Consider the following 11,645-nt stretch of genomic DNA (forward strand, 5'->3'; position numbering starts at 1 on the left):
AGGCTTGGAGGTTTAGGTCTTAAGAAATTAGACAACTACAACTTGGCTTTTCTGGCTACACTTGCATGTCAGTTACTGCACAATCAAGATGCATCGTGGGCGAAAATTTTAAAGGGTAATCACTTCCCTTACCATGATTTACGATTTCATCCTCCTCCTAAAAGTACTAATTCTAGTTGGATTTGGCAGAGTATTTGTTTGGGTCTTGAAATTGTTCTTAAATATGCAAAGTGGAAAGTAGGAAATGGAACTCAAGTAAATATATGGACATCTAATTGGATACCCTCCATGACATCACCATTATAAGACTGGAATGATCTTCATCTAAGTAACCATCAGTGGGTGTCTCAATTATTGATTCTGATTCTGCTCAATGGAATGTTTCTCTACTACGACAACTGGTTACTCCTAATCAGGTGAATTCGATCCTTATTATACCTCTGCAACTTGATCATCCAGATAAACTTATTTGACCTTATACAACTACTGGCTTATTCACCACCTCTTCCACTTATAAGCTACTTTGTGAACAACATCTTCCACCAAACGTTACTTTAAACTTATCTCCTCAATTCTGGTTAAGATTTTGGAAGTTCAAAGTTCCTTATAAATTTTATATCTTCATGTGGAAGACTCTTCATAATTCTGACAATCAACTCTGTGTTCTGTGTAACACTCAATAGCCTGAAGATGTGGATCATCTATTTCTGCACTGTGCGTTTGCTCAAGACATTTGGAGATATTTTCTTCCTCAACATTATACTTCAATAGTGCATCATTCAACTGTTCTTGCCTGGATTCAAACGTGACAGTCTAAGGATTCGTACATTAATATTTTCAACACTGCTTATCACATCCATGTTACACTCTGCATCATTCATCTTATTTGGAAACTTAGATGTAGGGTCATTTTTAGTAGTACTAATCCTAATCCTAACACTGCCATTCATCATGTTAACTCATACATTGCATTTCATCACCTTGGTAACCCATATGTTAACTATATGAGCATTAATAGGTCTATTACTTAATCTGCCTTGGAAACCTCCTCCATCAGGATATTTACAAATAAACATTAATGCTTCCTTTAATAAAGTTTCTCTCCTTGCTGGTATTGGAATTATAACAAGGAATCATGCATGACTTTATGTGATGGGAAAAGGATGTTTGAAAAGAGCTCAGAATATGAATCAGGCAGAATCTTGGGCTATGTTTGAAGCTACGCGGTTGGCCACTTCCTATGGTTGGTCTAGAGTTATCTTTGAAACTGATAATCTTAATATCAGTTCTTATCTACAGAAACAATCTCCTCTTCCTCCCTGGTAGAGTATGCCTTTGCTTAGACAATATGTATACAAACGTAATATTAACTCTAGTTGGTCTTGTGTTTTTGTTTATAGAAGCTGTAATAAAACTGTTGATGCACTTGCTAAAGCTGCTCGCAGGTTTCACTTATGTGGGAAATGGTGGACTTATCCACCTCACTTATTACTTCCTCACCTTACTTGTGATGTAAATTTACTTGATGTGTGATATATGGTTTGTTCAAAAAAAAAAAAAAAAGTATCATCACTTAACCATTTTACCTAGGGGCCAGGGCGTAACCATGGAAAACTCAAATTCCAAGATTTGATACTACTTTGCACCATTTTTTAAACAGGTGTTTTTCTACCACGGTGATAAAATTGTTACACGCCAGTAAAAATCCCAAACATCCACCTTGGCAGCTCATCCAGACTAGAGTCAACTTTCTCGTTTGACATTTTGACTAACTTTGACTATTTAGTCATTTACAATATTCAGTCAGTAATCCCCAAAACCATTTTATCTTCTCATCAAGATCGGGGTTTTAGCTCTTTCTTCATTTCTCCTTTCTCTTCCCCTAAAAAATGGAATCCCTTGCAAAATTCAATCAACATCCACTGAATGTCTCATCCAACAATCGTAATCATCTCCTTCAATTCACAAAACCCATTTCTTCAATTTCTCTCAAAACCCTTTCAAAATCAAACAAAACCCTCATAGCTTCATTTTCTTCGAACAAAAATCCCCAATTTGATAAAACCCCAAAAAACCCGTTCTCATCAATCATCAAAACCACATGTGTCACCATCTTCACCACTTCACTGTTCTTGAATCAATTCTCTAAACCCTCAATTGCAGCTCGAATTCCTCCAGAAACCTTCGAATCCATCGAAGAAACCGAGGAAGAAGAAACCAAGATTGCTCAGGGAGAAGAAGAAAAGCCTATAGATGAGAAACAACAGGCCATTGATTCACTTCCTAATGATGTTGAGAGCTTGAAATTACTGATGGAAAACAAGATTAAGGATAAGAAAGTGGTGGAGGCGGTGACGATACTCGATAAGTTGATAGAAATTGATCCATCTGATCCCCAATGGCCGTTATTGAAATCTCATTTGCAGAGTTCAATAGGTGAAGCAGAAGCTGCCACATTAGGGTTTGAAGAAATTTTATCCAAAGATCCACTCTCTGTTGAAGCATATCATGGGTTAGTAATGGCGGCGTCGCAATCGGAAACTGGAGAGTTACAGAATGTGTTGAAGAGAATTGAGAATGCAATGGAGAAATGTAAGAAGGAGAAGAATAAGAAAGAAGATGTAAGAGATTTTAGATTGTTGATTGCTCAAGTTAGAGTGATTGAAGGGAATTATGACGAAGCGTTGATTGTGTATCAAGAGCTTGTTAAAGAGGAGCCTAGAGATTTTAGACCTTATTTATGTCAAGGTATTATTTATACTTTGTTGAGGAAAACAGAGGAAGCTGCAAAATCATTTGAGAAGTATCAGAAATTGGTTCCGAAAGATCATCCTTATCATCGGTATTTCGAGGATAACATGATGGCTACTAAGGTTTTCTCACAAATAGCTGATAGTCAGACTAGTTGAACCAGAGATATGGAGCGTCATTCGGGAAATTGAGGTTGGTAAGACCTTTTCAGATGCTTTATGTTTCTGTTCTTTAAATGAAGTTTTGCAAACTTAGCAAGTGATGAATATATATGAGACATTAGGAACACTTATTATCGGAAATTTTTATGGCAACTTGAACCTTGTTCACATTAGATTGTTTGATGTTGTTATTCCTGTTTTTTCTTTGTTGATGATGAGAAGGAATTTTTTGCCTAATAGGAATAGGATTGAAATAAACTTAGCTTTATCCTTTATGCTTCCTTTATGTATTATATTCTGTTTAATCTATAATGGTGGTGGTAGTTTTGAGTGCGGCAATGATTCTCATTTAGTGTAACAACTGAAAACTGAAAAATACATAATCCTGTGAAGGTATGCTACTTTGTCTTACCTTCCAGAAGCACCAACGTTTGAAGTTTTCTTGATTGAACTAGTTTTATGTAGTTCTCAACTTCTCATTTCGAGTTCATTTTTTTGTTCTTGCTGTCAGTAGTTCCTCTATAAGGTTAGATATATACATAGAGAAATAAACAGACAAGCAAAGAGATCCAGGTCCCAGGCACAGTGCCATGTGCGTTGATCGGAGTAATAGTGCTTAACCTATTTTTTTATGCGGTTGTCTTCATTTATTCTTTGTTGGTTCTGTTTGGGACTGTCTTTGCCTTCAAAAATCGAGTAGGATGTAGACTCCCACCTAGTCTGATAGGATTACTGATCATTGGACATGTGCACCTCATAGATATTGTCCCTTATGATCTATTCACAAAATCGCAATCCAATACGGTCCTTTGATCCATCTTCCTCTAGGTTCTGTTCCATGCATATCATAGTTCCCTCTCCTGAATTAGCCAAATAGTGTCTTATGACCAATGAACTGACCTTTATTTCACGTCCTGTAACCATCGCCATTGTTTACCTCTCTTACTACTCTGCTGGCTTTGCTTTCACTTCTTTCGGAACTGTCTAGAGTTTTATGTTTTATGAAGAAAGTAGTAATGTCAGAGCTCCTCGGTGGCTAGGTTCTTAAGAAACATTGCCACATTCGATAAGAATTCAGAGCTTAGTTCAGCTGTCAATGAAGAAATCAATCAATGGGGAAATAGTTAATGTTTCAAAAGAACTCGTGAAGCTTTCGAATAACTTAATTACTCAAATGATGCTTGGTATTAAGTATTCTTCAAGTAAAGAGAGGGGAAAGGAAGTTTATTTTCTGATTAGGGAGGTCACAGAGATTTCTGGTCAGTTCAATGTCTCAGATATTTTTGGCTTTTTACGAAACCTAGATTTACAAGGGTTTCTTAAAAAATCTACTGATATAAGAAGCAGATATCATATTTTGCATGAAAGAATCATCAAGGAGCGCGAAGAAGTAAGAAGCAAGGCGAATAGTGAGGGCGGTAATAAGATGGTGAAAGATTTTTTGGATATCTTACTTGATGCATCCAAAAATATGAACTCAGAGGTCAAACTTACCAGAGATCATGTTAAGGCCTCCCTGCCTTATGGATTCCTAGATATGCTTCTCATACTCCGTAAAATTTGTTGTTTTTTTAGTGCTAACCTCTGCAGTCATTTTAGTACATAACGGGGCTAGTTGCTATTGGACTTGGCCATGCTTAAGTAAGTTAGCTGTTAGCTGTTCTATGAAGAGGTATAGATTCACTTGTTCAGAGTTTAATCACATATTCTCTCCCTAAATTGTGTGGTTGATTAGGATATGATGATGGTTGGGACAGACACATCAGCTGGTTCTACTGAATGAGCGCTAGGGGAGCTCATTAATCATCCCCTGGTTCACAAATTTGCTTCAGAAAGCTAGGAAAGAAATAGATTCGTTTGTGGGTAGGAATGTTAGGTTGGTGGATGAATCTGATCTTCCATATCTTCAATCGATCTTTAAAGAAGTGTTTTGTCTTCACGCTCCTGCATCCATGATTGCTGGAGAATCCACCCAAGATTTCATTATAGGAGGCTGTAGTATTCCAGTTAAAACTAGGTTGTTTGTGAATGTGTGGTCTATCAATAGGAATCCCAAGTACTGGAAAAACCAGTTGGAATTTCAACCAGAAAGGTTTATAATACCTGAAGGTGTTGATGGAAAAAGTGATCAGTATTAAACAAATAGAGTGGATAAGGATGTTAGGTGGCAGCGTTTTGAATTTCTGACAGTTGGTATTGTGAGGAGAATGTGTCACTGGTATTTGGTTATCTTTACTAGAAAGAGCAGCAGTATTGGCTGCTATGATACATTGCTTGGATTTGGAGGTAGTTAGCAGTAGTTTTTTTTTTTGAAGCAATAGTTAGCAGTAATAGCAGCAAAGTAGTTGATATGACTGAAACGTCCTGTATTGATTGTTCCCATGGCAAATCCTATCGTACTTGACGTGGATTAATAATACCGACTTATCAATGTTTTTAACGATATGCACCCCTGTAAAATTTTATCCTGCTTGGTGTTATTTTTTTCCATTTTCTGTGGATTGCAAGTTTCTCGGATATTGGAAGTTTGTATTGGTGCATTCTGCCTATACATAAGGGCAAATTAAGGCCTAGTTTGGTATTGATGCGGCTTTTACAAAAGCATTTTTCTGCTGTGCGTTGTGCCGTGCTGTGAGAAAAAGTTAGACGTTTGGTTAAATATTAATTAAAGTTAAGAACCCTTCTGAGAATTTCCGATCATAAGCCCATGAGATTAAGCATATCAGCCAAAAAATTCCAGTTTACCAGATCATAAGCCTTCGCCATATCCAATATCAAAGCAAAATGACCATCCGAGGCCGCAGAATTATTCATGGAATGTAGAAGTTCTTTAGCAATGACAATGTGTCCATAATTTGTCGTCCCGGAACAAAAGCAGTTTGTGACCAAGATATAAATCCATCTAGAAAGGGTTTGATTCTATTAGATAATAATTTCTCCACTACTTTATACAATACATTGGTCTGTAATCACTTGGACTAGCTGGATTTTTTATTTTTGGAATCAATGATATACGTGTTATGGAAACTCAGCATATTGAAAGATGACTTTATTAATCTCACAACATCATTTGATAGAATGGACCAACATTTTTTTATAGAAGATAGGAGAATACCCATCTGGACCCGGAGAAGTATAAGATCCCATCTTAACAAGAGCACCCTAAATATCTTCTTCTGTTGGAATTTTAGCAATCTCTTGATTTTCCTGATCGGATATTTGGAAAATAGAAGCATCGATTAACCTTGGTAATGATTCAACAGGTGGTTGTTTAAACAAATCTTCAACGTGATGAACCAATTCCTTAACGATTTCATCCTGGTGAGAAATCCAAGTTGAATTCTCTTTCTGAATATGGCTTATAATATTTCTTCTTCTGCGCTATTGAACATACATATGAAAATGCCGTGTATTCCTATCTCCATCTTTTGCCCACTGTTGCTTCATCCTTTGATCCCAATAGGTAGCCTCCATAACCAGATACTCATTCAATTGAGCAGTTATCTCCATTTCCTGCTGAAGCACTGAAACTGATGGTGGTTTAGATTGGATTCTTAGCAATTTGGTTTTAAGAAAAGTAATCTTATGCCTAGCTAACACAACTAATTTTAGTTTTGCTCCAATGTTGTAAGAAAGACCCCAATTTTTGCAGTTTATCATGAATTGTAGAGACCAGCACTCTTCGACCTTCTTCAAGAAATCTAGATGTGATATCCAATATGCTTCAAATTTGTAATGCGGTGCTGCTATTGGAATGTTCTTGCCATATTTAATATTATTGGGGCATGATCACTTGCCCATCTGGGTAGATGCAGAACACCCAATTATGAAAAGAAACATACCATTCAGGAGAAGCCATTACTCTATCAAGACGTTGTCGAATCAATTCATCCGAACTTCGACCATTACTCCAAGTGTAAGCCGGACCACTAAATCCTAAATCAATCAAATGATTGTGATGAATAAAGGAATTGAAATAAGAAATAGTAGAACCAATCACGGGTAGACCTCCACACTTATCTTGAGTTGAAGAGATAGCATTGAAATTCCCTATAAAACTGTTTGAAGTGTATGGGCTTCCAACTCAAAATCAATTGGCAATGAGTGGAGTGGCTCCACACCTTATATATTAAGATCTAGGCTAAGGAGTTAGCTATGTGGGACTATCTTATAGTTTCTCCAACATGCCCCCCTCCACGTGTAAGGCGGAGATTAAGTCACTACGACGTGGATCTCTGTACGGGTGGACGGACAATCCTTTGGATCTACTTCTCATTCCACTCTCATACGGGCCTAGCTGTGATACCATGTTTGAAGTGTGTGGGCTTCCAAATCAAAGCCAATTAATTTTGAGTTGGAAGCCCACACACTTCAAACAAAAACACTTACAACCTTGAAGTTGTTGAACCTAAGAAGACAAATTCTCCCAGAAAACTGCTCCGTCCGAGAATCTTGGTGGTCCGTATAAACAAAAAAGATGCCACGAGGGTCTTGAGCCGTCATTGTGAACAACAACATGAATGAAATTAGTAGAAGAAGATATTATCTCCAAATTAACAGAATTCTTCCATAATAACCAAAGACCACCACTTCTGCCAATTGAACTTACAACATAGGAATTATCAAAACCAATTTAATTAACTCTTGTCTCTGAAGCTACATTAGATAATTTAGTTTCTCATAAGAAAACCACCGATGGATTGGTACACCTAAGGAACGAGTGTAGCGCACGAATTGTTGGGTTGTTCCCTAATCCCCAAAAAATACCATGAAAAAATTAACATTTATCATGCGGCCTTTTAGGGATTGACACTGCACCACTTCCATTCGATGAACTAGAACCATTCTTCTTAGCATACTTCGATCTTGGGGAATTGTTGATAATGTATGAATCATCCTGGAATCCTTTTTGTGCTCTGCTATCGTAAGGACGTTCAAAACCAAGAGGCTTGAGTATGCCTGAATTACGGGCCATATTCTTCCAATCTGCATGACTCTTTACGCCCAAAGATGGGGGTTTGGTAATAACCTTTTTTGGAGGATATGGAATTGCGATAGTCAGTTGTTTACCTCTCCCAGAGACCAAACGGCTATAGTTTTCTCTGTGAAGACATAATTCAGAATTAAAAATATTTCTTTCAATCGATATATCAGCAACATGAATTTCCGATCTGAGAATTCGGGTCATAGAGTAATCTTATCTAACATTCTGAGAAGAACCCTCCTGTTGCGACACCAAACCTGGCTGCTATCTTTTCCTTATTTAGATTTACTTTATTTACTGCATAGCTTTCCTAGTTTGAATAGAACTTCTTTTATTTGCATTACTTGCTCAACGGGAAATTTCGTAGTTATAAATACAATACTCGAGTCTGTATGAATGACACAACTTAATCAATACAACTCAGTTTATTTATTTCTTCTTCTTCTCTTAATCTTTTAAGAAGAGGTGGCTAACCCCCAACTCAAAGGGTTTTATCTAGGGTTCTTTACCTATTTCCTGTGTTCTAACTAGTCTTTTGTTCAAGGACCCTAACACATGGTTCAAAGCAGGATTTGATCAATCCCTAAATTTTACCAATTTTGTTTCTTTAGAGATGTCTTATCTAGAGAATCTAAAACTTGTTCAAGATAGCTTTGTGAATGCTGGTCAAAAACTTGATACTCTTGTCACCACCATCAACAAAAATCATGTTCACGATAAAGAAGCTCGCGACAGGAAGAAAGCTGAAGACAAACAACTGCGTGAAGCGGATCGTGCAACTAGGAAATTGGACTTATCTGAACATAAAACAAAGCTGTCAAACACTCTTACAACAGATGTCACAACAACCTTACATCATTGGAAAACTCCTTACATGCAGTGTTTAAAGAACTTATTCCTATGATTAATCAACTTCATGGTGATGCTCCTCCACCACCTCCACCACCTCCTCCTCCTCCTGGTGGTAATGCAGTTAATATTCGATATGGATCAATTAGCTTGACGTTTCCAACTTTTGATGGTGATGATCCTGATGGTTGGATTTTTAATGTCGATCAATATTTTAGTCTGCACGAAGTAGCTGAAAATTTGAAAATCACTCTTGCTTCCGCTCATCTTAAAGGTGATGCCAATGATTGGTTTCGCTGGAAAAAGACAAGTACCAGTGTGACAACATGGGTAGAATTTTGTGATCTTGTCCGTTCTCGTTTATCTCCTACAAAATTTGTTGATGCTCGAATGGCAATTAGCACGATTAAACAAAAAGGTACGGTTCGTGATCACATACCTAAATTTTAACGCAATTTTGTCACAGATTTTCCTAAAGACCACTTAGTCAATTTTTTTATCCATTCTTTTAAACCGGATATTGGCTCTGTGGTTAAATTGCTGGAACTACAAATTTTAGTTGCAACTTTTAAAAAGGCAATAAATCAGGAAGATGTCTTATTAGCAGCAAAACAACCTTACCGTCCTCCTCAGCTAAGATCTTCAACCAATCCTTCACCTAATCAATTTAAAAGAAATACCTTACCTCCTGGAGCTAAAAGACTTACTTGGGAAGAAAAAAAATAGAAGAAGGATAAGGGTCTTTGCTTTAATTGTGATCAATTGTTTGCTCATGGTCACTTGTGCTTAAAACCGAGATTATTGATATTAGATGGAGCTTCAGAAATGGTTGAATTGGATACAGAAATTGTACATGAAGAAACTATAATGATTCCTGAAGATGAAACTGAAGATACTATATCATTACATTCTCTTATGGGTTCTTCTTTTCCTAGACCTATGCGAGTTAATGGTTTTTCTAAAGCTCAACCTCTTACAATTCTGATTGATTCGGGTTCAACCCATAATTTTCTTCATCACGCATTAGCTAAATGATGTGGTTATTATTTTCAAGCTAAAGATAATGCACTATGTGTCACTGTTGGTGATGGTGGTCAGTTAACTACATTGGGTACTTGCTTCAATGTTCCAATTCGAATGCAAGATTATAATTTTTCTATTGACTTTTATATCTTACCCATTAGTGGTTGGGATGCTGTGTTAGGAGTTCAATGGTTGCGAACTTTGGGACAGATTTCTTAGGATTTCTTGGGATTTTGACAATGGTTGCGAGCCTCTTCCAGTACATGCAGATGTTTGGATAGATATCTCAATGGATTTTATTGATAGATTCCCACAATCTTATCATAAGACTTCCATATTGGTGGTTGTTGATAGTTTGTCGAAATATGCCCACTTTATAGCTCTTGTGCATCCATACTCGGCTGCTTCTATTGCTGATATCTTTGTTCAAGAAGTTGTTCGTCTACATGGAATGCCAAGAACAATAATCATCGATCGTGATCCAATCTTTATGAGCAATTTTGGAAGCATATTTTGCTTTACAAAATACACAATTATGTCGCAGCTCGGCTTGTCATCCACAGACAGATGGACAAACAGAGGTGACCAATCGAAATCCTGAGTGTTATTTACGCTGTTTTTCTAGCATTAAACCTTCTGAATGGAGCAAATGGTTGCCTTGGGCAGAATGGTGGTGTAATACCAGCTATCACCCAGCTATCAATATGTCACCTTATGAAGCTTTGTACACTAGAGTTCCACCAACTATTTCGAGCTATAAACCTCTAACCATAACTGTTCATGCTGTTGATCTTAATTTGAGAGCTAGAGATCAAACACTCAAGCTCCTTAAATTACATCTTCAAGATGCTCAAGCTAGAAAATCTTTTGCTGAAAAACATCGTACTGAGAGATGTTTTGTAGTAAATGATTGGGTATTTCTTCCCCTGCAACCCTAAACCCTATATACAATTGACAGTGGCAAACCAACCATATTCTAAACTTTCTCCTTGTTTTTATGGACCTTTTAAAGTTCTGGAAAAAATAGGAGAAGTTGCATATAAGTTACAGTTACCTGCTGAGAGACGTATTAATCCAGGTTTTCATGTTTCACAATGGAAATTAAAACTTGGATCTGCTGTCACTGCGGAAGCAGTTTTGTCTACAATATTTGATTATGAGAAATGAGAACGTGAAGCTATCCTCAAAAAGAAGATGTTCAAAAAAGGAAATCAAGCTGGAATTAAATGGCTTATACAATGGAAGGATCACTCAAAGGAAGACGCAACATGGGAAGATGCAGATGATATTCTCTTTCGTTTTCCAGAAATTGAGGCTTGAGGACAAGTCATTTTTCAAGCGGGATAGAATGTTACGACACCAAACCTGCCTGCTATCTTTTCCTTATTTAGATTTACTTTATTTACTGCATAGCTTTGCTAGTTTTAGTAGAACTTCTTTTATTTGCATTACTTGCTCAACAGGCAATTCCGTAGGTATAAATACAATGCTAGAGTTGTACGAAGGACACAACTTATTCAATACAACTCAGTTTAATTATTTCTTCTTCTCTTAATCTTCTAAGCAGAGGTGGCTAATCCCCAACTTAAAGGGTTTTATCTAGGGTTTTTTACCTATTTCCTGTGTTCTAACTAGTGTTTTGGTCAAGGACCCTAACACCTCCTCAAATAATGAAGAAAACTGGTCTGAATTGTGCGATCCCCTGAAATCCCCTATTTTAGACTTTCCCCTCGAATCATGAGTATTATAGTAGGATAGTTATTTATCTGACTATAAGACATCTGAGTGCTTCGTTTATCTGGTTGGTTATACAACGCATCGGCCACCACAAATATATCGTTATACACCGGTATCTCCTGTTCTGCAAATCTACCAGA

General features: G+C 37.0%; 2 protein-coding genes across 2 annotated transcripts; both read left to right on the forward strand.

The window, feature by feature from the left end:
- Positions 1-1,819: 1,819 nt before the first annotated feature.
- LOC113320104 (protein SLOW GREEN 1, chloroplastic-like) lies at positions 1,820-3,185 on the forward strand. The gene has a single exon (XM_026568041.1). The coding sequence runs from the start codon at positions 1,890-1,892 to the stop codon at positions 2,907-2,909; it is 1,020 nt and encodes a 339-aa protein (XP_026423826.1). The 5' UTR covers positions 1,820-1,889; the 3' UTR covers positions 2,910-3,185.
- An 823-nt stretch (positions 3,186-4,008) lies between these two features.
- LOC113322272 (cytochrome P450 93A2-like) lies at positions 4,009-5,050 on the forward strand. Its single transcript, XM_026570335.1, has 2 exons — positions 4,009-4,395; positions 4,745-5,050. The coding sequence occupies exons 1-2, from the start codon at positions 4,009-4,011 to the stop codon at positions 5,048-5,050; spliced, it is 693 nt and encodes a 230-aa protein (XP_026426120.1).
- The last annotated feature ends 6,595 nt before the right edge of the window (positions 5,051-11,645 follow it).

This window comes from Papaver somniferum, chromosome 11 (assembly GCF_003573695.1).
Source record: "Papaver somniferum cultivar HN1 chromosome 11, ASM357369v1, whole genome shotgun sequence".
In the NCBI taxonomy this organism is placed as follows: domain Eukaryota; kingdom Viridiplantae; phylum Streptophyta; class Magnoliopsida; order Ranunculales; family Papaveraceae; genus Papaver; species Papaver somniferum.